Raw genomic sequence first — 27533 nt, 5'->3', positions numbered from 1 at the left:
CGAATTATTTTAGAAATGTGTTTTTTTCTGTTGTTATCAAAGTGATATTGCTGAAATTTTGTTTGTATAATCATAACCATTTTCTCTACAACTTTCTGTATCTGTCTGTCTGTCCATATTAAGTGACGTGTTTCAGATAATTGGGGTAATATGCAGGGCTTTAAAGGGATCTGTTTATATAATCATGTACATACGAAATGATGAACCACAAAATTCCTCCTTCTTTGGACATTCAACTTAATAAACCAACAAATAAAAAAATTCAATAAAATACCCCAAAGTTTTCAAGCAATCGAATAACAAAACGTTATTATGAAACTTTTGGGATGGTTTAATAAACAGCCCCCCCTCCACAAACCCTCTCACTATGATTGTTCTACTTTTCAGTTGCTATCTAAAGATAGATGTTCCGAATTTCACCAATATGTTTCGTACACAATTAACATTTACTCTTTAAGTCATTTAACCTCTCATCTAATTAATTGACAGTAATTGCTTGCATATTAATGAGCTTTGCTTCTTAATTAGGTTCATATTTTTGACATTAAATAATAGGTTGACTGTCTAGAATACAACGCGATAAATTACTTTTACTCCTTCAAGAATACTTTAAATGTACTTTTTTTTATAAAATCTATCTGTGTGAAATTAAATCATAAATATATATAAATTAATTCCCAGTGACATATTCACATTGTTTTTTTTTGTATCTATCAATTAAACTTCAATTAGTTGGTTAGACCATGACGGATAGAGAGACTTGTTTTATAAAAACCTTTTAGTACACAGGGATATAAAGGGATAATACAATAGCTGATAAATATTAATATTTTATAATAAACTATCGCCTACGTCCCTAGAGGCCCTGGAGGGGTGAGATTTCGAGCATCCCACATTTAATTGTAGATTTAAAATGAAAAAGTTTGATTTTTTTTAACGGGGGGTCATTTTTTTCTAGGGGCAATTTATCTTGGGAGGGTGATGGAACCCTCTCGTAAAATAGTTATAAACCTTCCCAGGACCTATGAGAAGCTACCTTCTAAAGGAGTACCATATCGGTTCAGTGGCTAGCGAGTTTCTTCGGTACACACACACACACAGATCCTATTACTTTATTATAAGGATTTATGTTGTTTTTTTCTCAATAATTTCTTCATTTCTTATTTTTTTTTCAATACTCAGTATAATTGTCTATCCTATTTTATTATTTGTTTTTCGAGAAACCTTTCATTGTTCGTAACCATGACATTATATAGAAGCACACTTAATATAATGTCACGGCCGATAGGATTTATTTCAGAGTCTTGTACAGATTGTAGCATGATAAAATATAATAAAAACTGTCTGTCTGTTGCAAATGATCTTAGGATCTTGCAAACCACTATAACGATATGGTTCTCATTTACATTGAAGCATCTAAAAGGTTCAGGGAAGGTTTATAACTATTTTTAGAGAAATCACTCATTCTTATTGTATTCACCCCAACATTTTTATTACTTTTCGATTGAAAGTGGAGGGTTGACTTCCCCCTCCCCATTTCATACAAGTAACCATTAAGGACTGAGGGGGGGGGGGTTACTGTTGTACCTGTTCCTCCAGGGAACATAAGGCAGCAACAAGGGCTCTCTATATATATTTCTATTTTGTGCCTCTGTCTCCACTTCATCCAAGGTTAGGTTAGCTTTTTGGAGGTCAGCTTCTATGGTCCTTCTCCAAGTTTCTTTTGGCTTTCCTCTTTTCCTCTGTCCTTCTAGTACTCACTTAAAGGTTTGTTTAGGTAGTCTTCTATCATTCATGCGTAATACAGGATCAAGCAAAGAAAAATGTTTCTTCTTTATTTGTAATGTACTGCTAGTTATTTGTAATGTACTGCTGTACTGCTAGTTAAATGCAATGCATCTTAGATATAAGCAAACCTTTTAGTTATTTGTACAGTACTAAAACAATGTATTTCATCATTTTTTAAAAATTTGTTACTTTTTCTATCATTTTAAAGCTTTCAAAATTGAATTTGAACACCAAAAGTATGAACGATTAAAATTATGATAAATAATCCACTTATATTTTGTAAATTTATTCCGAGCATGTCAGTTCTTGGAGCTACTTTAACTTAATTCTAAAACCAAGTGCGGTATGCTGAAGTAATATTTACACTTCATAATTTTTTTTAAGATATTCAATTTTGAGGGAGGAGAGTAAAATATCGTGGATCATGGAAAGAAAACGAAGTAGCGAGTTTTGTCGTATTTTCACCGTAGCTTTTGATATGATTGCCCTGCAGGGTTAGAGCCATCTGCAGGGGCTAGAAATAGGAGAAAGTCTACTGTTAAAATACGTAGGAAACCCGCTACTTCGTTTTCTTTCCATGATTCAATATCGGTATGTTTGTGTGTATTTTATGTTCTAAATACTTTCGCATCACTCTGCTTTCTCTTTTAATTTATTTTTTGTCATTTCATGCATGCCATCTACTTGTAAAAAACATGCTTCTCTTATAAAGTACATCATTGAATACTAAAAATTATTAGAAATATTACTCTCAATTTCTCATAATTTTAAATGGACCACAAACTTCAAAAAAAATTATTGCTGGAGAAAAAAATATTTCTATAATCTGCGGGAGGCTGTCACACTGTGGCACTCAATCTCTGCATCCCCTACTAAACATTTGTTTTAAGTTTGTTTTTTGTTAAAAAATTTTTAGTTTTTTTCCATATACTTTATCAATACAAATAAAAGTTAAAACACAGAATCCCAAACTCTGGAATAAGGTATAACCAACAAGCGAAATAAATCTAAAATAAAATGTGGGGGCAGATAAAAAGGTCGTTAGTTTTACTAAGTGTTGCCACCCTAACGACAGCTAAAAATCAAGTACAGGTTTTGTGATTTTTCTGAATTAATAAGCTGTCTCAACCCAGACTTGATCCAGTCAACTAAATACATTGTATTGAATATTCAGGAAGAAAGTTATCAGGACGCTATTCAGATTCTTTCACAAATCTATGTTCAGAATCCAACTTCAAGGTAAGCATATCAGGGATCTAAAGGGATAAGACAATGGCCGGTAAATTAATGTACCTCCCAATTGATGATATACATTACAATATTGATCCTTCTATAGATTACAATTAGTAGTTAAAACGTTTGAACATTAAACATAATGAACCAACTAATGATAATACAATAAAAGTCCCCAAAGGGGTAAAGCCAACGGATAAGAAAACGTTGGGGACTAGTGTATTAAACAGCCCAATGTCTCCTCCCTGCCTGGGCAAGCATATATTCAATAGAATGTATTGGCATAACCAGCCGCAGCCGCAAACAGAAAAAAAACATTATATGCAGGTGGCTTAAGAATGAAAAAAGCAGGGATTCTAAGTGATTATCCAGTGGACTGGTAATTAATGTACTCTTCAATTATAAGTAGATTGAAATTGCAGGTTAAAAAGCTTGCCAACTGAATTAAAATTCAATAATATCTAAAATAAATGGCAGGATCCGATAAAAAAAATTTATCGTAATTTACTGTCCATTGCCCACTCTCAACCTGGAATAAACCATGTTAAAAAAGACTTTATTAATAAATTCACCTAAAGTCATAAAGAGATGTGTCACATTGTGTCATCCATGACCACTATTATTTAAGCCATATATTTGATGACGTAAAACCATAAAACGCCCAAGCTTTTATTGCTTGATTCACTTCTACAAAAATTATTGCTAAAACGAAATTAAATATCTTCAAGTCTAATAATTGTGTATCAAAAATAGGTTGGAAACATACTAACTTCAAAATATTTTCCTAATAAACAATATCTTTTTAAATACGGCGGTTGCAATTCTCTTTATGAATTCAGGTATGATTTCAGTAACAACAAATAAGTACACATACATACATGCATACAAGATGTGACTTTGTCAAATGAAAGTTTCAAAGTTCAGGATTTTGAATAAAAAAGTATTTGTTCTGATAAAATTAAATTTAAAGTTTTGATTAAATAATGTTAGGATAATTTTTTTGGTTGGATGGAGAAACCCTTTTACAAAATAGTTTAAAACATTTCTGGACTAATAAAAAGCTTCACACTAGAGGAGAACCATGTCGGTTCAGCGGTCAAGATCCTACGCTACAGACAGACAGACATCCTGTTACTTTTAAATAAGGACCAGTTTGTTCTTTGAGTAGTCTCCATATTTTTTTTGTTTCAAAGCCAATGGCAAGCTCAATTTTATTTTATTTTAGATAATGAAAACTAAAAATCTACTAACTTTTTATTAATATTGTTATCTTTGCCATTGTTATTGTGTGTTTTACCATATTAGAGTTATTAGATTTAGAGGAATAGTAGATATTATTTTATTCTATTCATCCTATTTTGTTTTTTCCACAGATTGTGTATTAGCCTCTTTAATATTACTGTTAACCCTTAAATGACTACTAGCGGCTTCGCCCCTAGTATCTGGAATAAGGGAGGTGAATCCAAATATATATATAGAATATAACCATTCAGAAACCTAAATGAAACTTCGCTAAAATGGAATTCATTAGGTTCAGTAGTTGGTAAGATCTTAACGAACAAACAAACAAAAAATCCTACCATTTTTTTTTTAAACTAGCGGCTTCGTCCCTAGAATCTAGGGGTCTTGTATTTTAAGGGGTAGAGAAAAAGGTGAAAAATAGTCTAAAAATCTAAAAACTAAAACAGTCTAAAACCATTATAATACCATTATAAAATGTGAAGCTTTCGTGAAATGGAGAACCTAAAAGGTTCATTAGTTTTTTTAAAATCTTAAGCTACAGACAAAATAAAACTTACTACTTAATATTATAGGATAGGATAACAATAAGATTACCGAGTTTTAACTCTCTATTGACAATTGTTTATTTTTTCCACATATATTGGCCTGGTTTTCTATATTGCAAAATAATTTCCAGATTGCAGCTAAATACCCAGTACATGAAAGAGTATTAGGAAAAAAAAAATTGTTTGAAAAATATTTAGGAGAATATTCAGGGATCTAAAGGGATAAGACAGTAGCCAATAATTTATATACTTCCCCCATGATGATACACAATATAACCCCTTCTACTAATTAAAATTATTGGTTGAAACGTTCGAAAACTCAACTTAATTAAACAATCAAAGTTCAAAGTCTCCAAAGTTTTGAAACCAACGAATAGGAAAACTTTCTTATAAATCTTTGGGAACTAGCTTAATAACAGCTTTTGCTTTTTAATGCCCTACTTTTTCATTTTATTGTTCTTGTACAATGTACAATATATTTTTCTTAATATGATTCTTTTACAGTGAGAGAGGGGACAATGGGCTGTTTATTACACAAGTCCCCAAAGTTTTATTATGCCCTTTTCTTATTTGTTGGCTCAATAACTTTGATTAGTTTATTAAATTGAGTGTCCATATGTTTCAACAACTAATTGTAATCTACAAAATTTTGTGTATTAATGTTGGGGATATACATTAGGGTGGGTCGATTTTGGACATTTTTTTTCTGAGGCCAAAGCGGGGATCTGCACTCAATTTATATGGATATAATACACCTCTGGATGATTAAAAATTTATCCTAAGTCTTAAAACCGCTGACGACCAGACATTCAATTGTATAGCTATTTGTAAATGGGAGTCAAAAATTTATTGAATCAGAACTATGGCTTCATGGTGCTCCCTGGAAATGCCTTGAGGAGCTGAGTCAGGAACTTTTGTCCGTTTCAAAAAATCTCGTTCCTAGCCTGAGAAAATCTAAAAAAACTCTACAAATTGGACAATTCTCAAAAAACCTTAAATTTTTTTAGTTTTTTAGTGATTTCTAAGGCTAGGAACGAGATATTTTGAAACAGACAAAAGTTCCTGATTCAGCTCCTCAAGGCCTTTCCAGGGAGCACCATGAAGCCATAGTTCTGATTCAAAAAAAATTTTGAATGTCGTCTTTGCATACTAATAAGTAATGAATTATATTTTTAAGTGGTCGTGTTCTAAAACTCAATTTTTTAAAATTCTTTTTCGGTCAGAAATGTTTTTAAGGTTAATTTTATCTGTTGCATATCCCCGCTTTGTCTAATTCCAATATGAACCCACCCTAATATACATCAATTAAATGGCCATTGTCTTATCCCTTTAGATCTCTGTGTCTTTCAAGATTTTAAGTCCATAATTCTTTTTCTGTGTTGTTCTACTATTGATTTTTAATATTGCTAATCCCTATCTCAGTTGAAAATGTAACGAGGGAAAGTAAAATTCTACTTCCCACAATATTATCAACTCAACACAATATTGATTTTTTAAAATCTTCAGTTGGCGATTCTCTCTCTTTCTCTCTCGCTATCTCTATCTATCTATCTTTCTATCTCATTATCTATCTATCCCTATATTTTATTTCTAATGTGTTAATTCAAAGTGACTTTTTGAAATTAACTCTTCCTTCTTCACTAAAATACTCTGACTCTGACCATATCTCTTTTCTAGATCAACTATCCATACTAAATTAACTCTCCCTTCCTCCCTGAAATACTCTAGCTCTGACCAAATCTGTTTTCTATGTCAACTATCCATACCAACTTAACTCTCCCTTCCTCCCTGAAATACTCTGGCTCTGACCATATCTATTTTCTAGATCAACTATCCATACCAAATTAACTCTCCCTTCCTCCCTGAAATACTCTAGCTCTGACTAAATCTCTTTTCTATGTCAACTATCCATACCAACTTAACTCTCCCTTCCTCCCTGAAATACTCTGGCTCTGACCATATCTATTTTCTAGATCAACTATCCATACTACATTAACTCTCCTTTCCTCCCTGAAATACTCTAGCTCTAACCATATATCTTTTCTAGATCAACTATCCATACTAAATTAACTCTCCCTTCCTCCCTGAAAATGTCATTTACTACTTTTATATTCGGTTAGCTATAATCGTATTTCATTTGAACCATATTGATTTTATAGCCTTTTATGCCAATAAGCAAAGCTTTTCACAATCAGGGTCTGTTTGTACATTCGCATGTAACGCATAGCGCTTATCTTTAATTTAAGCATATTAGAATTTTCTAACGATGATTCCTGTAACGATTTAGACACGTAGAAATCTATTATCTGAAAAGTCCATACGTCCATTTAAAACTATCTGATTTTAAACAAATCTTCAAGAGCTTCTCTATAATGAGTGTTGTTAGAAAAATAGCTAAAAACCATCCCAAGACTTTAATCTGAATATGAAATAGGTTAAAACCATCACGGGACTTTGAAGCTTTCCGAAAATAAAGAACCCAATCAGTTCCTAAGTTATTGAGATCTTATGCTTCAGACAACAAATTTCACCACATTATAAATAGGATTATAATATTTTCAATATTTTATTTGTTCAATAGTAAATGTGATATAGTTGGATTTATTTGGATTTATCAAGATTTAAGTAAAGATTTTAAAATATCATTGGCTAATTGATTTTTAAAGATGGTTGATAATAAGTATTATGGCGACAAGTAACTGTAAACTGGGATGAAAACATCCATAAAATCAGGGCTCAACATATTAAAAAAAAAGCATTAACTAATAAATAAAAACAACGCAGTTAATCTTTAACAAGTTTGAACAAAAATTCAGGGGTTAGATATCCCATAATTACTTAAATACAGGGATCCTTAAATATGGACATACTTACATACTTAAGGCTTAATTATAGTGATGTTTTAATTATAATACTATGCTTAATCAATCTATAAATTGAAATTAGTAAATAGGTTTATTGTTATATGAAATTCAAAATAAAAAAAAAATATTGTATCCTTAAATTATATGGACATACTAACTTTCTGATGATAATTATAAAGTTGCTATACGATTTCTAAATTATACTTCACTGTTACAAGAAATATCATACAAGGATTGAAATATAAAGGAAAATTTTATGTCTATCTGGTACAGACGGGTCTATACCCAAAATTTGGAATAGATACGTTTAAAAAAAAAGACAATCTCAGATTTTAGAAGAGATAAGAAGGCATTTAATGTAAATACTGTTAAATGCTACAAATGGTCTCCGTTTTTCTTTTCTTTTATCCTATTGTTAAAAGTAGAATTTTTTGTCTGAAGTTTAAGATCTCAATATATACTGAACTGATTGGGTTCTTTACTTTAGTTAAGCTTCACATAGGTCCCATTATGGGTTTAGGCTATTTAATATTCAATTTTAAGTCTTGGGATGGTTTTAAGCTATTTTTCCAGCCCCTAGATGCTAGGAGCGCAGCAGCTTATAATATATAACACATTGCCATTGATTGACCCATGGTTTGACAACCGCATCTAGGGCCGTTGTCAATTTTCATGAATTTGCGCAGCTGCTCTCCATGGCACTGTAACGTCATGTCCAACAAGCATGGCTAATTAAAAGGACCAATGTCTCCTTTTCTATCCAAACTCTTAAGGTATTTGGTAAAGTCAAAGACGTTTAAGGGGGGGGGGGGGGGGGTAAAAAAAATTTGTAAGTATCAATATTAATGTCTTTACTATGACGCCATTTGATCCAGACTCGACCTGACACTCTCCCGACTAGTTTGTTCCAGTTGATTATATTGATTTTAATTATTTTTCAGGGCAGCTCTTTCTCTGCTTGGATACTGCTACTACTATTCACAGGTTATATAGAAAGCAGCGTATAGTGCCTATAAAAATAACGTAATACAATACAAATGACCAATGGTATTTCAGTATACATTTTAATTATCCAATAGTAAAATGTATACTGGCCTATCATTGTTCATTTGTATTGTATAACGCAAGGAAACCAAGGGAGGGGTAAAGGGGTGATTACCCCCCCCCCCCCTGAACGAACCTACGGCACCCCCAATTTTTTTTCATTTTACCCGCCTCATTTAGAATTTACCCCTATCTTGGGGGTGCCACCCCCCAAAAAAAAAATTAGCATTTTTTTTTGCGCGCTTCGCGCGCATTTTTAATACCCACTAAATATTTAATAGTATTTTCTTATTACGTATGTACCTTTTTACAATATTAAATAACCCCCTCCCCCCCAAAAAAATTTTCCCCTGGGGTTAATTTTTTTTTTTTTTGGGGGGGGGGGTTTACCTCTGCCAACAGATTTCAGGGGTAAAAAAAATTTTGGGGGGGGTAAAAAAATTTGCGACGCGCTTCGCGCGCCATTTTTATAGATGTTTAAAGCAAGGTTGCTCTATACCTGAAGCCAAACGGATAGCACTACTGTCTTAAAATAGACAAAAGCATGAACCCCTTTTAAAGGACATTAAAGCAACACTGTATTTTCATATGTTTGATGGATTGCTACTTTACTTTTGCTAAAGCTATGTAATGCTACGGCCTACATACAATGAACAAACCGACAAACCAAAACAAATAATTTTAGAGTAACTTTTCACTTTAGTAATTTAAAAGGTTTTGTGAATATTTTAAGTTCATAGTATTTAATAAATATTTTTTGGCGTTTAACGTCGAAATGTTTCGTGCTTTACGAAAAAAACTTATAAATATAGATTTTTCCAATTATTTTTCTTTTTCTTAATCATATGACATTATTGAAAACTAATTGGGTTATCAAGAAAAACCCGGGAAATAATTAGATTGTAAAAATAGCTGTAGAAGTTTAACTCATTTTTGGCTAGATTGAATGGCTGCTTTGTAATATATACGGTTTCAGGACAAATAGATTAGGTTAGGTTAAGTGTCCACTCTTACGTTTGTCCACCATGACGTTTGTTACTCCAGCTTTTGTCCTAGGACCATAATGTACACGACATTACAGTGTGTACCAAAATAAGCGATAAGAATGTTTAGGGACAACAAGGGCTTTAAATAAAGGCCATACAATCAAAGTGTTTGCTGCTTTCCACTCGAAATTAACTCCACTCAATGTTTAACTAATTATGAAAAATGTGACTTTAATTATTTTTTAACTTTTTGGTTATAATATGTGACTTTCACTTTATATGAATGTTTTACTATTTTACATGAAAATGATATTAAAGTAAGATCTTTATTGTGTTAAAAGTAATTTTCATGTTACGTCAATGTATTTAAATTTATTCAATTTTTCCTCGTAGGTTCTCGAGAACCCTGTCAAACTTTCCTATGGTATTATAACAACAAAGAATAATCATTGGAATACGATTTAATATGTCTGACATTAACGGATTTATTATTACTTGGATCTTACACTAGATTATCATGTACTTAATAAAGCTGGCTTAAATATGACCCCCTATATATTTTTAGACATTATTATGGTGATACTTTTCTTATAACATTTTGTCTTATCTTATAGAATTCAAAATTACAAAAATCGGAAATCTCAGAGAAAAAAACATTTCTTAAAATTAATATACTGACTTTCTGGTATTGATCGATTATGATATTGGGCCTAAATATTAAATGCAATATTTTTAATCGATATATCTCAATTCTTACATGCCTTAGATTAACGATAAGAGCTATCCGATACGGACATATAGACAGACCAACCCTAAATGAAGAAAATGTTCGCTATATAAATTAAAATCAAATAAGCCCAACAATCATAAAAGATGCATAAAAAGTGTTTATTAATAGTTTTTAATGGTGTAAAAATTTCTGATATAATGTAATGTTAAATGTACATTATCTCAGAGAGTGAGGGGACAATGGGCTGTTTATTATTATTCGTTGGCTTAACAACTTTGGGGCCTTTAGTGAATTTTGAGTATTCAAATGTTTCAACCACTAATGATAATCTACAGAAGGGGTAATTTAGTGTATCATCATTGGGGATGTACATCAATTTATCGGTCTTTGTCTTATTCCTTTAGATCCCTGACATTATCTTATGTTTAGGATTTTATCAATGCCGCAAATAGTTACGAAGTTCTCTCCCAACTATTCCCAAATGAGGAAGAATATAAGATATATTATGCCCAGGTAAGCCATTAGATTTAATTACATAGATCAAGAAGCAGCTTATTCTGCCTAATAAAAATGGCGGCATACAATACAAATGACCAATTATAAGCCAGTTTACATTTACCATTGTCCAATTACAATGTATACCGGCCTTCATTGTTCATTTTTATTTTATAGCGTTATTTTTTTCTATCACTATAAGCTGCTTCTTAGATCAACAATGAGCTAGAACGATTACTTTCAATAGAAGTAAGGATGTTTGAATTAATAAGCAAAATAATCTTTGAGAGAGTTTGAGGAGGATAGGGGGAAGGAGGAAGGGAAAGCAAAGGTAGACAGGTGGACAGGTGGGTGATGAAAAGGTAGGAATAAGTAAATGGTAACTGGACAAAGTGTCTCAATGATCAGCCATGTGACGTCATAAAAATGCGGAATTGTCCATCTTTTTTTAGGGGTTTTCTTCCCCACTTCTCCTGTCATATCCCTTATTTTTATGACGTCACATGGCTGATTTTTGAGACACTTTGTCTAGTTACAGTAAAGGGGGAAGGAGAAAAAAAGTTAAGAGAAGTAACGAACCTCACTGTACTGCCATAAAAAAAATACCAATATTCTGCATTGCAATAACTGAAGTGCAAAATATGCTGCTTTACATATTATTGAATAATGACCAAGAATCACCTTAAGACAGAAATTAAACCATAGTTTTTGTTCAACAAACTAACGTTTTAAGAGACAATGTCAAAAATATTTTTGTTCATATTTTAGTCGCTGTATGAAGCATCATTGTACGAAGAGGCTCTAAAAGTGACTGTCACCGTGGAAAAACCTGAACATCAAAACTCTATGCTTAAACTTCAAGCTGCTATAAGGTAAAATTATGGAGATTTGAAAAGTGTCATGTGTGACGTCATAAAAATACAACTAAAAAGGAAGGATGAGAAGAGACGTGGGAAAGAAAACCCCTTAAAATAAGATGGATTTAGACGTTTTTTTACGACGTCTTACATGACATTTTCCATATATCCAAAATAATTTTATATGTTTTTGATAAAATAATATTAGATAAATAAAGACCAATGTGTCTACTTTTACGTCTGAAAGATAATGTATCGTAGGAGACAAACAAGGAATTATAATTCCAAAATAGAAAAAAAATACATTTATTTAAGTTTACTATAATAAAAGTGTAAACAACCTTCTTAAAACTGAAAGTGGGGAGATGATCTTTTATATTTTTTTAACCTCTATAGGTTTACACCAGGAAATAATTCTAAATAAAATTTGGGGGGTGAATAAAAGTGTTGCTCCCCGGCCTACGACAGCTTAAAATAACGGATAGGTTTCGTTATTTTCATTTCGAATTTATTTCTTTGTTGGTATAAGCTGGGTTTACATCTTCTTTGAAAAAAACCCTGTGCATGGCACTGAATTTAAGTTTATTATTAGTCCAATAAAGAGAAAAATCTAAAAGAAATTTTAGAAAATGAAATGATTGATTGTACTATATATATATAGATTGCCAAAATATTCAATTTAGATTAGTTCAAAAGTGGGGTAAAGATTTAATGCATTTATGAAATGAATTAAAGTGTACAAAAAATATAGAGCTGCTACGCAACTTGTAATGTGTAAACATATATAAAATTGGGCCAAAAATAGTTTAGTAGATAATAGGCGGATTCCAAAAATATTTTGTTAGAATATATCACCTTACAATTAGAATCTTTCTATGGCAGGTATAGAGTATTAAATTGTAACAAATTGACTATAAAACCCAGCTAATCTCTCTTCTTTAGTCTTGTATTTGCCAACACTTTCACAAATCCATCTTTATTTCCACGGATAAAATTTATATAAAAACAAGGACGATAACGCCTAATAAAAACGAAGCTGTTTGATTCTAATCTTAAGGACATTTGGAATACGGTTGACAAATCTAAGATAGTCAAACCTGCGGTTGTTCAACCTCCTTCCCCCCCCCCCCTCCATGACGGCAGAGGTTTCGTGATTTTTTCTCGAATTAATTTCGTTGTTGGTATAATCTGTAAGGACATGCCTAAAGAAACAAACGTGAAGATTCAGGGGGGAAGAGAGAGATATGCATAATTGCACTTGCTTAAATTTTTCTTCCCTGTTTTATTTTTGAGTAGGTGGGTGGATGATCTATGATTTCATAGACTAAGACATGTAGAATTTCCTAGATTGATAGATAGATTGATATGTAATAGGTTGCACCTATGCTATCATCCATTGTTGTAGATTGCAGGAAAAATTGGTATTTTTATTTTAGTAGCTATTATATCGTGGGTGCTTGTCCTAAAAGTTTCTATTGAGCACTGAACCCCCTACTCTTTTTTTGAAGAAAATAATTGAAATAAGTGTGGTGGGGGGTGAGTGTTTATCCTATGAGTGTTTTAGCAGTGCCTATAACTGCTGGCTACCCAATACCCAAAATAACCTAATTTAATCTGAACTGATCGATATGCAATTACTTGGATGTTTTCCATATTTTCGCCAGATCTAATAAAATGGTCCTTCCAGCTGGCTTATATTGATACCCCCCTTTTCCCATTTGCCCCCATATCCTCCTCTCCTAATAGAGGAAAGTACTGATCAATAAATGGGCAACCTAAATTGACTGACCTAAAACGATCATTAAACTACCCTTGTCATCAATTTATTTAAAAATAAATTGGGAGAGGTTCTGTGCTTGACTAAGCACTTCAAGGAAATCCCTATTTTCTAAAAGTACAATACTTTCTTATCTTTTTCTTTGTCAATATTTAGTTATGGCTTAGAATTGGCCTAATTTATCTCAAGTATTTGCCAAAAGACTGGAAAAAGTTTGCAACATAAATATATCAGAAGGAATGGCAAGTCTAATAAAAAACTAAGTAAATAATGGCTTGTACACTACAGTGATTAGCCAGTGAAGTGAAGACTTGTTTGAGGGTATTTGTATAGCTAAAACTAAATCTATAATAGAGCATAGTGTGACTAGATGTATTAACTATTAATATATTTATATAGATATGAAGAGGAAGATATAGCTGGAGCTAAATCTATAAAATAGCATAGTGTGACTATATGTATTAACTATTGATATATTTATATAGATATGGAGAGGAAGATATAGCTGGAGCTAAATCTATAATAGAGCAGTGTGACCAAGATGACCCTGATATTGAAATCAATTCTGCTTGCTTGCTTTTTAAGGAGGGCAGGTAAAACAAAACTTTCAGAAAAGTGTTTAATAAAAAAAGTTTCTTTCAGACTTATTTATATTTTTGGCCTGAATTCTAACTAAAATATGATATAAAATTATCATTTTACTCTATACAATTCCACACCATGCAAGAAAAGAATGTGCTAATATTTCAGGTATACAGAGGCCCTGGCAAAGCTACAGGCAATACAACAAGTGGTGGGACACAGCCCTCATCTGGCTTACAATATTGCTCTCTGTCACTATAAACTAAAGGTAATTCATTCTATGAATATTGGATTTGAAATCAAAGGATAATCACGCCCCAATAAGGTAATAATTAAGCTTTATTTAATCTGAATTTTGAATAGATTTTTTTGAGGTAGGGTTTTATATTTCTAGGGTCCATTTCACCTAGACAGCAGGTTGAAGCACCTCCCTCTCGGAAAGCCTTTGACCAGCCAAGGACCTATAATAACCAGTTTCAGTCCTTTACGAGATCTTACTAGACTCTTCATACTACTAATTAGTGTAAGATTTGAAAAAGCAGACCTTTCTTTTTATGACCTGTATTCTTTCTTGTAACGTAATATTAGAGGGGGAAAAAATAAGATAAAACAAAACAAGTGACTATTTGACTAAAAAATACACATTTTCAGGAATATTCCCACTCACTGAAGCATATTGCAGCAATCATTGAGAAGGGAATCAAGGATCATCCGGAACTAAGTGTTGGTATGCAGGTAAGAATGTGCGGGTGCTTTCCCCCATACAGTACCTATCGATCACTGAACTCCCCCCTCCCATTATTTTTGGTATAAATTAAAGATAAGAGGGGGTAGTTTTTTCCTATGACTAGCCCCTTTAAAGAACCTTAACTTCGCGGGGCTACAATGTTCCGAATATAACCTAACCTAAAGTAATACCCACTCTTATTTTTAATTTATATAATACTAGCGGCTACGCCCCTAGAGGCCTCTAGGGGCACTTGAGGAGGAGAGAGTCAAATTTAATAACCCAAATTATTATTTTAAATTTTAAAAAGTAAAAAAAAAATTTGGGGGGGGGACGAAAAAAAATTTGGGTTGGGGGTGTCCCACCCCCTAAAAAAATAGTTATAAACCTTCCCGGGATCTATGAGAAGCTACCCTGTTAAGGAGAACCCGATCGGTTCAGCGGTTAGCGAGATCCTTCGGTACAGACACACAGATACACAGACACACAGACATCCTGTTACTTTAGTATAAGGATAAAGGTGTGGGGTTGTGCTCTAGTTGACACTTTGAGGGAAACGCCAGAAAATTCAATGAACCAATTCAAAAATTTTATATGATGATAACTTGAATAATTTATTCTTTGATATTTACTCAATAATTATTGATGTACGTAGTGTTGGCAAGACACTTACTCTTCATAAAACAGACATACATGTATTTAAGAAAGATAAGATAATGTATGCAGTGTTGGCAACACACTTACTCTTCATAAAACAGAACATACATTTCAGACAGATGGAATTGATGTACGCAGTGTTGGCAACACACTTACTCTTCATAAAACAGCTCTAGTTGAAGCTTTCAATCTCAAGGAAATCAATAATCAATAATAGAATATTTTAAAAATTATGTTTTTTTATATATTAATTTTTAAATGGTTATGCGTCCTTTTTAGATAAAAGAAAACAAGGATATCAACATACAGATTTTCAGTGGTCATAATTCAAAAAAAAGACACATTACAAACTGTCCCAATTTTGTATAACTTTTGCGAAACATGTTCTAGTTACGTCATATTTTTCTTTCCCGAAAAAGAGAAGGGGGGAAGAAAATCTCTTCAAAAGAGATGGGGAAAACCCCCTTCCCTTTTTTGTCTTTCCCTCTTCCCTTTTTCGGGAAAGAAAAATATGACGTAAATGGAACTTGTTCCGCCAAAGTTATACAAAATTGGGACAGTTTGTAATGTGTCCAAAAAAAGTTATTCATCGCATCGTATTATAAACAGCTTTTTGCGGATATAAAAATGTACAATTATAAATTTAAAACTAGTTTTGTTAGCCCCGAGATGCCGACGGTACGGTCTAACAAAACTTCTTAGAAACAGTGTAGCTTAGAACCTGTTCTAATCCAGATTCTATTTCATTATTGTTGTTGATATTCCACAGGCAGCTATAGAGTATTCAGTAAAGAATTATGAGTCTGCTAAGGAAGCATTGACGGACATGCCACCCAGGTCTGATACAGAGCTAGATGCTGTCACACTTCATAATCAGGAATAGTAACTTTTATATACTAAAAACCGCTACAGTGGCATCCGCTCGTTGTCGAAGAGTTGATTCGAATCTCTGCCTGGCACTGGGTCGTGACTAAAGACGTTAAAAATTGATCCCACTGATGCTATGTCAAATGCAAGATATAAATAGTAAGAGTAGGGGTAATGCCTTGGCCAATAAACAGGCACAACTTCTTACCACGCACATTTAGGAATTCTTGGACAAAGGTCGTGCAATAAAAGGGTTGGTTGTCTGCTGTATGTTACTTAACATAATATTCTTGGGTGTATCACATCCAATTACTAGCTGATGATGCTTTGCATTCTTTAGATGATCACTTGAAATCGAAGGAGAATCCTGCCCCAATTAGGTAAAAGGTTTACATATAAACAAGGATGACAACATCCATAAAAGCGAAGCACTGAAACGGTGGGAAAAATGGACATTAACACTTGTATAGTGTCAGAACTGAATAATCAGAATATAAAAGTATAAAAGTCGAAGCAAAATTGTAAGTAAATTTGTTGAAAAACTGCTTGATACAGGATAATGTTTATGGACATATTATGGACATTCTGGTAATGATTATAGAGTTGCTACGCTTTCTAAATCATACCAAACTACTACAGGAATTACCATCCAAAGTTTGAAATCGATATGCCTAAATTAACGAAAAAAAGCTATCTATCTCGGACGGACGGACATACGGACGGACGTACTTACGGACCGATCCTAATTACAGAAAAGCTTCGCTTTTAAAAAGGATGACAAAATACATGTTTATCATAATATCATTAACAGTAAAATGATAGATGGTTTGACAGAAAGAGTTACAAAATATAAAAAAAAGGCAAAGTTAGGTATATTCCTTAAAAGTGTTTTTGGAGCACTGCACCTCCCCGTGGAAGAAAGCACCATTAGAATTTACGTGGATATTATGACAGGGTGAAAATTATCAACAATTTAGGTTGCTAACATTGACATTACTTATATGTCAGTTTGTTTATCCAGTAGGAGGGGAGGGGAGGGGAGGGGAGGGTGGATAGGGAAAATCGTTATTTTAGCCAGCTACTAGTTTCGCTTAATCAGAGTACTTGATAATCTGGTGTAATATCAAAGTAATAATAAACCTAATGTAAAAGTTACTTAATCTAACCAGGCATTGCTCTATATTGACACAAAGCCAACGGAATGTTTTGAAAAAATGCAATTTTTGCTGCAACAAAGCCCATTCCCTAAAGAAACATTTGGTAACCTGCTGTTACTGTACTGCAAGTACGAGTACTACGACCTTGCAGCTGACGTGCTGGCTGAAAATGCCCACCTAACCTATAAATACATGACCCCGTATCTGTATGACTTTATAGGATAGTTATTTTCTAGAGTTAAAAACAGTAACAGATTAACTAAGCTAGAAATATACAAGCAGGAAATATTTTCATCAACAAAAATGTACCTATCTTTAGTATCTTAGTAATCGAATTTACCATGAAACGAATTTTATACCTATTCAAAAAGGAATAGGATTATGTAAACTAACATATACTCCACAGCATTATAAGGCTTTAACCAAACCATTAATTTGTAGAAAGATCTCTTAAATAATCAAATAATGAATATAGAATATACGTGGATATATTGACAGAGGAAAATTTGTCGTTAATTTAGGTTGCTAACATGGACCTCATTTAATGGTCAGTTCGTTCATCCAGTAGGATAGAGGGATAAGGTGGAAAGGGTGGATGGGGGGGTATCGTTGTTTTAGCCAGCTGCAAGTTTCAATTTATTAGAGCATGATAATCTGGATTATAAAGCAATAACATATATTGTTTTGCTTGATACAATATTAAATTAAATTTTAAAAATCTCCCAATTAATCTTAGAAAATAACTTGACCTACAGAGGCTAAAATAGTGCAGCAGACCTCACCAATAGAAGCGTATAGAAAGTTTGATACAATATCCTCGAAGCATACAGAACTGCTGAGGAAATATACCAAACAAGTTCAGGAAGCCAGGGCTAACAATGAGGAGGAAAGTATCAAGAAACATATCAATGATTATGAGGTAAATAATGATCAGGTTATACCAACAACGAAATTAATTCGGGAAAAAATCATGAAACCTATACGTGATTTTCAGCTGTCGTTGGGGGACAACCTTTAAATCTGCCCCTAATATGTTATTTTTAATTTATTTTGCTTGTTGGCTATACCCTATTCCTGAATAAATATAGAGACTAATAGGTGCATTTCTATGAGGTTTTAAACTTTTTGCCTAACTCTTGCAGGGGTCCCTAACCCTGAGTGGCATAAACCTGCAATGCTCTTCAGTTCTACCCTGCACCTTAAATAACCTACCAAAATGTAACAAAAAACTACTCCCATTTCTAATTTTCAGTTTATTTAAAATTGAAGGGGGTGGGGTCGGGTTTTCTGTGCTCAACTATGCTCTTTGAGGGAAACCACCGACCCTCATATTACAAACAATGAAATAGTTAGTGATATTAATTCATTTTGGAAAATAAATTTACACTATTACATAATTGTGTTTAGGGAATAAATTAGAAAATAACAAATTTTCTCCATTATAGAAAACTTTAATTAATAGAAAATATAATGAACACAATTTTGACAATTAACAATTTATGTAAGAGGTGGCTTCGCCTCTTGATCGGCTAACATGGGAAGGTGAATTGTCTTTTTAAATTAGAATATAATGGAAAAAGATTAAATCACTATAAAAACAGAATAGAAATTTAGTATACATAAATGTAAAAATGTAAGAGTTATGAAGAAAGTTAAAATTTATTTTTTAAAAGTTACAGGAGCTACCAGTTAAGTGTTTTTCTTGTGCTTAATACTTTTTTTACAAATCTAAAAAGACATTAATCTTTTAGATCATCTTTTTATCCCTACTTACAGATTTTAATATTATAAATTAGGTTAAAATCATTAAAAAATGTATTTTTTTACTTTTTTATTAAAAATATTAAATATTATTGTTTGTTTCGAGAATATACTCTAATCCCAAAAGTTAACAAGCATGTTATTTATTATTTATACAAGAATTAACATTAATATCCTAGTTTTTATAAATCTGTACACATATTTACCAGGAAGGAAGGGTACAATGGGCTGTTTATTACACTAGTCCCCCAAAGCTTATAATGACGTTTTCCTATTCTTTGGCTTAAGTTTGGGGAATTTTTTTCAATTTGATTGGTTGGTTCATTAAGTTTAGTGTCAAACCGTTTCAACCACTAATAGTAATTTACATAAGGGCTATTTTTGTGTATCATCATTGGAGATACACAGCAATTTATCGGCCATTTTCTCATCCCTTTAGATCCCTGCATATTTACAGGGAAAAGGAGAACAGATGTTAAATTATTCTACATCACTTGTTTCCCCCAATTTGTGTATAGGCCACCATGGGTAGAATTTGAAAAATAAAATATTAATGAAATAAATTCTTGTTCGTTTCCATATCCCTGCTTATTTAGTACTTTTTTTATTTATTAATTTACATGTATTTCGATTTGTTTAAAACATTATACTTACTATTTCAATTCTTTATTTTAATTCTTTGTTAATATAGGTCCCGCAGGATAAGAGGCCCTTATATAAATCATTCTTTGTGTTTAAAAAGGGGGGAAATAAGTTAGCTCATTTATAGATTTGAGTAAAATACTAAAGGCTCAATAGTTTGTCAAAAAATGCATGACACATGGCCGCAAAACAGAAATATCGACCTGAGGTGGATTCTTAAAAAAAAGTTTGCCCCACTAATCGCTTAGTGGGGCAAAATTGTTTTCGTAAAAAATCCACCAAATCACATTTTTTTTAAGAATCCACCTCTGATCTCGTTTTCTTTTCAGGATACCCTGGCAAAATATATTCCAGCTTTGATGGCACAAGCTAAAATATTCTGGGATCTGGAGCAATATGCACAGGTTTGATGGTTTTAAAGTTTTTTTGGGATCATGGAAAACAAACGTATTTTCACAGTAGCCTTTGATAGGTTTTTTTTGGTTAGGTTATGTAAATGTTAATGATTGCCCGGCAGGGGGCTAGAAATAGGAGAACAGCTACTGTGAAAATACGAAGAAACCCGCTACTTCGTTTTCTTTCCATGATCCTTTTTTTATTAGGAAAGCTACTCTATAATTTCAAATAACGCAAAACAAGGATGACAATCACAGCTAAAGAAACTCTGCTCAAATGTAAATATATCAACAAGGATAGGAAGAACCAAAACTAGCGAAGCATGAATACAAAAAAAATCAGAATTAAGGACAGCAAAATAGACCTAACGACTGATGAGGTAAGAACTAATGAATTGGAGAATTGCAAGTTTCTTAGGGGATAAGACAATTGAAGATAGTGAACGAACGTGGTACACCCCCAATTATGATGAGAAAAAATATCCTTCCAATAGAATAAACTTATCGGTGAAAACTTCTTGTTTAATTCATTTCACCAAGATTTAATAAAAATCCCCAAGGCTTTTAATCTCATTAATCAGAGGACTTAAAACATATCTTCTGAAGCCTGTCTTGAAAAACATTCTTGAAAATTATGTTGCCCTTAAACATTTCTAAAAAACATTTGAATTTAAGTTTTAATATAGAGAAAAAATATTAGTATGAATATTGAATATTGCGCAGAATAGTCTGTATAAAAAGTAAACTAGGACTAATAAGAATCAATTAATGAACAAGATAATTTAATTACAAACAGTAATTACCAGAGAGATAGGGGACATTTGGACTTTATAGTGTATATTACACTGGTACCCAAAGTTTCATAAATATGTAATCTTATTCGTTGGCTAAGAAAACTTTGGGTACTTTTATTGAAAATTGATTGGTTTGATCTAAACTATTAGTGTCCGAACTTTTCATTAAACCACTATTTTTTCTACAGAAGAGGTAATCATCATTGGGTATGTACATATATATTTATTTGTGAACTAAAAAACTATCACAACTTTGCGAGCTACCCGAGACAAAATTTTACACTTGATCATTTGGAAGAAGATTAATGTATGAACCCTGTATCTATCAGGGATCTAAAGGGATAAGACAATGGCTGATAAATTGATGTACATCCCCAATGTAAATACACAAAATTACCCTTTCTGTAGATAACAATTTGTGAATAAAACGTTTGGACGCTTATTTTAATAAACCAACTAATCAATATCCATTAAAAGTCCCAAAAGTTGTTAAACCGAATTTAAAAACGTTATGATAAAACTCTGGGGACTAGCGTAATAAACAGCCCATTGTCCCCTCTCTCTTTTTGATAGTAATTAGCTGTGGTTGGTACTCCTAATTACCTTTTCATTGTATTTATAAAGAAATGTTATGTTATATAAATTTAATTTTCTTCTCCTTACAACTAATTAGTGTAAAAAGTTTTTAGGTAATAGGTATATAATTGATTATTTCATAAAAAAAAACTACCTTTTTTTAAATTATGCATGATAAAATTCTGCTATCAATTTTATAAATGAAATGATTCCTATAATATTAAGGTACAATTTAAAGAGCGTAGAAACTCTATAATTTTTACTTGAAATTTCGTATGTAAATTTTGCAACATTTTTTTTTCTTTTAGACTATATTTTCTTATATGACATAATTATCTAATTTACCTAATTTTTTGGAAAAATTAATCTTAGGACAATTTGGTATTCCATATTTGTCAATATGTGTTTGTCTTATTCATTGGGCTTTGATTGTATGGGAGTTGACTATGACATCCTTGTTTTAAGCATTTAAATGACTTTTTTTAATAATAATTATCAACCCTTCCGCTTTAAATAGCTTCGAACCAATGTAAGTGGTATCAACATTTAACTTTTGCTTAGGTTGAGAAGATATTCCGCAAGAGTGTTGAGTTTTGCAGTGAATCTGATGTTTGGAAGCTGAATGTTGCCCATGTTCTATTCATGCAGGAAAACAAGTTTAAGGTAGGTATATTTTAGTTCAACAATAGTTTTTCTCGTATTCATTCGAATCCGGTGGATAGGAACCGGTTCTCATCCATACGAAAAAACTATGTCTAGCATCGTATTATATCCAGTTTTCTACAAATATAGAAATGTACAATCATAAGATTAAAACCAGTTTTTTTAACACATGCCTTCGGCACCTCGAGGCTAAAAAAACTGGTTTTAATCTTATAATTGTACATTCTATATCCGCGGAAAGCTGTTTATAATACGATGCGAGAAATAACTATTATCGCATTTGTATTATGGACTGCTTTCCGCAGATAGTAAATTAAAAATAATAAGATTGAATATATATTATAAGATTTATTATTCGTAGAAAGTTGTCTATGAAATGATACGATACATGATTTTTCAGTTTGCCTCAGAACCGGTTTAGAAGCTTTACTGGAATTTTACTTTGTTAGCAGCAAAGCTTTTGTGTCTGTCATTTTGACTGTCTTTTTGATTTTTTTTAGCTTTCTCTTCACATTCCCATCAAATCCTTTTTAAAAGCAAAGCTTTTCTATAATAAGAGTCGGTCCGTCCATCCGTCCGTAACGGATAGTTATTTTCGTTAATTTAGGCATGTTAGAATTGTCCTATCGACTTCAAACTTTGCATGATGATTCTCTTGTAGTAGTTAGGTACGATTTAGAAAGCGTAGCAACTCTATAATCGTTACCATTATGTCCGTATGTCCATTTTAAACATGTTAGTTTTTTTAACTTTATTAACAACAATTTTTATGGGATATAATCATACGATTAATCTGATTTTTAGAGAACTGATTCCTATTACAATAAGGTACGATATTATAAGCGAAGCATCTCTATAATCAAGTCCTAAAAATGTTAGTATGTCCTTAAACAGAATTCGGTATTTTCGCATCAAATTTACGTACAATTTGGTCAAAACATATGTATTTATATTTTGTATATTCAGTTCTGACACTTCACAATTTTTAATGTTCGTCTGTCATACCGTTTCAGAGCTTCGCGTTTATAGATGTTGTCATCCTTGTTTTTTTTCATCTTCTATTTTTCCCTGTCCAATTTTGATTCTCCAACCACGGAATCGGTATGGTTCTCCTTTTCAGGGTAGCATTTCATAGGTTCAGGGAAGGTTTATAACTAATTTGTGGGATTATACCACCACCCTCTTAAGAGAAATCGTCCCTACAAAATCCCCCCCCACCAAAAAAATTCTTTTAAAATCTTAATTGGGTTATCGAATTCAACTCCTCCCTCCTCAAATGCCCCTAGAGGCCTCTAAGGGGCGTAGCCGCTAGCTCAAAATAAAGAAAATAGTTAAGATGTCACTGTAATAGAAACATTTTTCAACAAAGGGAGTCTGAAAAGTTTTAAATCTAAAGTTGTGTATCCATGAATATCTGTTTAAATAGAAAATCAGTCAAATTGCAGATAAAAAAAAAACTTTTAAAGAGGGAAAAAAGAGATTAATTAAAAGATGTTAAAACAGATGTTTAGTTAGTGTTAGTATCTCCTTAAAAATTATTTTTGTGAACATAGAGCTTGCTTTAGGGGATAAGGAGCGAAAAAATAAATGGATAAACATGTATTGACTCAATAACATTAGATCTAAAGTTGCTGGAAGCTGTGTTTATGTTAGTGATAAAGGTATAATTCTTCAGAAGCGCTGGAAAGTGTCATATGAGACGTCATAAAAATACGCTTAAATCCATCCCTGTTTAGGGATTTCCTTTCCCACCTCTCCACTCATCCCTCCTTTTTAGAAATATTTGTATGACGTAACACAGCACACTTTCCAGCACTTTAATTCTGAAAATGAGTATAGTAATTATTGCCAATTATACACCTAACAATGAAATTGACAAAAACACAACAACTTTTTGTCAAAAGCAAAGTGGGTTTACTTTTGCTAGTTGTAGAGATGGCAGCATCCAAAAAATATCCTGTATGACTAATTACACTAAGAGAGAGAAAGGTGACAATTGGCTGTTTATTACACTAGTCCCAAAAGTCCCATTATAACGTTTTTGTATTCGTTAGCTTATCAACGTTTTGGAAATTTAGTGAATTATGACTTATGATTGGATCATTAAATTGAGTGACCAAGTTTCAACCGCTAATTTTATTCTAATGAAGGGGTAATTTTAAGTGGGGACGGACATCAATTTATCAGCCATAGCCTAATCCCTTTCGATCCCTGAACTACACTAATAATTTTTACATTATTCAGGAATCCACCGGGTTCTACGAGCCCATCGTGAAGAAGAACTTCGACTCGATCCTGGAGGTGTCAGCCATAGTGTTGGCCAACCTGTGTGTCAGCTACATCATGACCAGCCAGAATGAGGAGGCGGAGGAGCTCATGCGCAAGATTGAAAAGGAACAGTTTAATTCAGTCAACATTAAATGGGAACCACAACTTGGAGTAAAATTACTGTCTTAACGTCCTTGAGGAATTTAAATGATATTTATTGGTTATTTTCCCCAAAGTCCCTATTTGAGCACAAAATACCTACACCCCCCCCCCCTATCTTATTTTATTGAAATAATCTTTAAAACAGGGGGGGAGGGTAGTTTTTCCTTATGGTCATGTTAGGTTAGGTTAATTTTGATACTGTGTAGCTCAGCAGGGTTAAGGTTCCCCAAAGAGGTTTGGCATGTAACCCTCCCCTCCTAATTTTCAATTTTTTTCTCAATCATGGGGGGGGGGAGTTTCGATGCTTGATAGGCCTATGAAAAAAACACCTATTCATTTTCGCATTAAATAAACATAATTGTCTTCTAATAATTTTTAATCTTCGCTGTTATTTTAACTACTCAATTACTTATCCTTGTTTGTTACCAGGAATAAGGTATAACCAACAAGCAAAATAAATCTAAAATAATATTTGGGGGGCAAATGGAGAGGTCGTCAATTTTACGATGTGTTGCCCCCCAACGACAGCTGAAAAACACGTAAAGGTTTCGTGATTTTCTTCCGAATTAATTTCGTTATTGGTATGAGCTGGTTTGTTACTAATTTAACATAAATAAAACTGAATAGGAAGAGGAAAACATGGCCTACGATGATCCTGAGAAAAAACATTTCCATCTTTGTATTGTCAACCTTGTTATTGGAACTTTGTACTGTGCTAAAGGAATAAATATCATAAAGTAGATTGAAAAATGTATAGGAAGGTTTTAATACACTTTATTTCCTTTACAAATTTTGAAGTAACATGATATCTGTCTGTCTATATGTACTGGAGGACCTCGCTAAAAGGTGAGCCGCTATAGTTCTCCTTTACAATGTAGCTTCTTATAAATCCTGGGAGGGTTTTTAATTATTTTGGTGGTTTGTCCCACTTTCTCCCAAGAGAAATCACACCTAGAAAAATATTAACCCTTCCAAAGGGAATTGAAAATTGGAGTCTAACTTAACTCACTTCACCCCCCCCCCCCCCTGAGGCCTTTAAGAGGTGTAGCCGCTTAGTTTGACAAATAGAGGCGATTTCAAAGTACTAAATTCCTTCATTGGATTATCAAATCCGTTTAGCATCTACTTTAATATGTTTATTATTAATAAAGGGAATTATGAGTTTGGAATCAGCAGGGTTATCAAATCACTGGAGCCTTACAACAAAAAGCTGGGAACAGACACGTGGTTCTACGCGAAGCGCTGCTTCCTGTCCATGATAGAGAACCTGGCCAAGCACATGATTGTGGTGAAGGACAACGTGATGACGGAGTGCCTGCAGTTCCTCAGCCACTGTGAGATGTATGGCAAGAATGTGAAGACGGTGATTGAGGCTCCGCTCGATGCAGATGTTGCCAACGAAGGCACAAATTCTGTCACCTATGAGGCTAGAAAACTGAAAAGTCTTTTGATTAATTTACAAATGTAACCAAAACATTAATTTGAAAAAGTAAAACAATCATCTGAAAAATATCCTAAAAAATATGCGCACCAAATTATTTGTTTTTTTTCTTTTTCATTAATAAAAAAATATGAAAAGTAAAAAATTTTCTAATAATGACACATATGTTTATAAAATATTATAATCATTTTGAAAATAAAGAATAGAATTTGAACATTTGTATTTTTAATGTTTTATTTACTATTTGTTTAAACTACTAATTCATTGCTATTTTTAAAAGCGAAGCTTTTCTATAATTAGGGTCGGTCCGTCCGTACGTCCGTCCGTAACGGATAGCTTTTTTCGTTAATTTAGACATGTTAGAATTGTCCTATCGATTTCAAATTTTGCATGGTGATTCCTTTAGTAGTTAGGTACGAGTTAGAAAGCGTAGCAACTCTATAATCACTACCAAAATGTCCGTGCGTCCATTTTAAACATGTTGATTTTTTTACTTTTTTAAATAGCGTTTTTCGTTAATTTAGGCATGTTAGAATTGTCCTATCGATTTCAGATTTTGCATGGTGATTCCTGTAACAGTTAGGTACGAGTTAGAAAGCGTAGCAACTCTATAATCATTACCAGAATGTCCGTACGTCCATTTTAAACATGTTAATTTTTTTTACATTTTAATAACAAATTTGTATGTGACCTAATTATCCGATTGAGCTGATTTTTGGTATACTGATTCCTGGGACAACAAAGTACAACATTATAAGCGAAGCAACTCTATAATCAAGTCCTAAAAATGTCACAAGGACTCTATTTACTTAAAAGCGGGAAGTTTGTAAAAATTTTACTCAATGCACTAAATCGTTACAATTTTCATGAGAAATACGCATTTTATAAGGCATACAAAACGCTCTAATTTTCGTTCTATTTAACGTAATTTTGTAATTTTTTTTGCTGGTTATTTCATTTTACATATACTTTTATCATTTTATCAAAAAAAAATCTATCTTTTTTCATCATTTTTTGGAGAAATTAATGCTTAAACTAAGGGTATCTTTAAACGCAAAATTGACGCACTTAGAATTAATAATGCGTATTGAGTACAAAGGGGGGATAATTTCAAGACATGCATGTTCCAAAGATATCTTTTTTTCCATAAAATTTTAATGTTTAATCCACCGGAGATTACCCTGAAAATCATATATCAATTTAGGAAGATAATTTTTGCAGAATAGTTACTGAATTTACAACTTTATGTACTCTGAAAGTATAGTTAAGATCAAAGGTGT

The 27533-nt window shown here is 32.6% G+C and overlaps 1 protein-coding gene across 1 annotated transcript in view; it reads left to right on the top strand.

The window, feature by feature from the left end:
* Ttc30 (tetratricopeptide repeat domain 30) overlaps positions 1-26461 on the top strand; it is a 39473-nt gene extending 13012 nt beyond the window's left edge. Inside the window, exons 2-17 of the mRNA XM_080150259.1 lie at positions 2963-3027; positions 8614-8656; positions 10862-10945; positions 11696-11799; positions 14047-14154; positions 14312-14411; positions 14795-14878; positions 15643-15724; positions 16298-16397; positions 17557-17771; positions 18307-18470; positions 20284-20358; positions 22281-22382; positions 24627-24779; positions 25443-25528; positions 25959-26461. Coding sequence (XP_080006385.1) covers positions 2963-3027; positions 8614-8656; positions 10862-10945; positions 11696-11799; positions 14047-14154; positions 14312-14411; positions 14795-14878; positions 15643-15724; positions 16298-16397; positions 17557-17771; positions 18307-18470; positions 20284-20358; positions 22281-22382; positions 24627-24779; positions 25443-25528; positions 25959-26280 — 1887 coding nt within the window. The 3' untranslated portion in view covers positions 26281-26461. The remainder of the gene's footprint in view (positions 1-2962; positions 3028-8613; positions 8657-10861; positions 10946-11695; positions 11800-14046; positions 14155-14311; positions 14412-14794; positions 14879-15642; positions 15725-16297; positions 16398-17556; positions 17772-18306; positions 18471-20283; positions 20359-22280; positions 22383-24626; positions 24780-25442; positions 25529-25958) is intronic.
* Positions 26462-27533: the final 1072 nt, after the last annotated feature.

Source organism: Acartia tonsa, chromosome 2 (genome assembly GCF_053477335.1).
Source record: "Acartia tonsa isolate MP-2025a chromosome 2, ASM5347733v1, whole genome shotgun sequence".
Lineage (NCBI taxonomy): Eukaryota > Metazoa > Arthropoda > Copepoda > Calanoida > Acartiidae > Acartia > Acartia tonsa.
The sequence above is the reverse complement of the archived record's forward strand: the minus strand, read 5'-3'. Positions and strand labels throughout refer to the sequence as shown.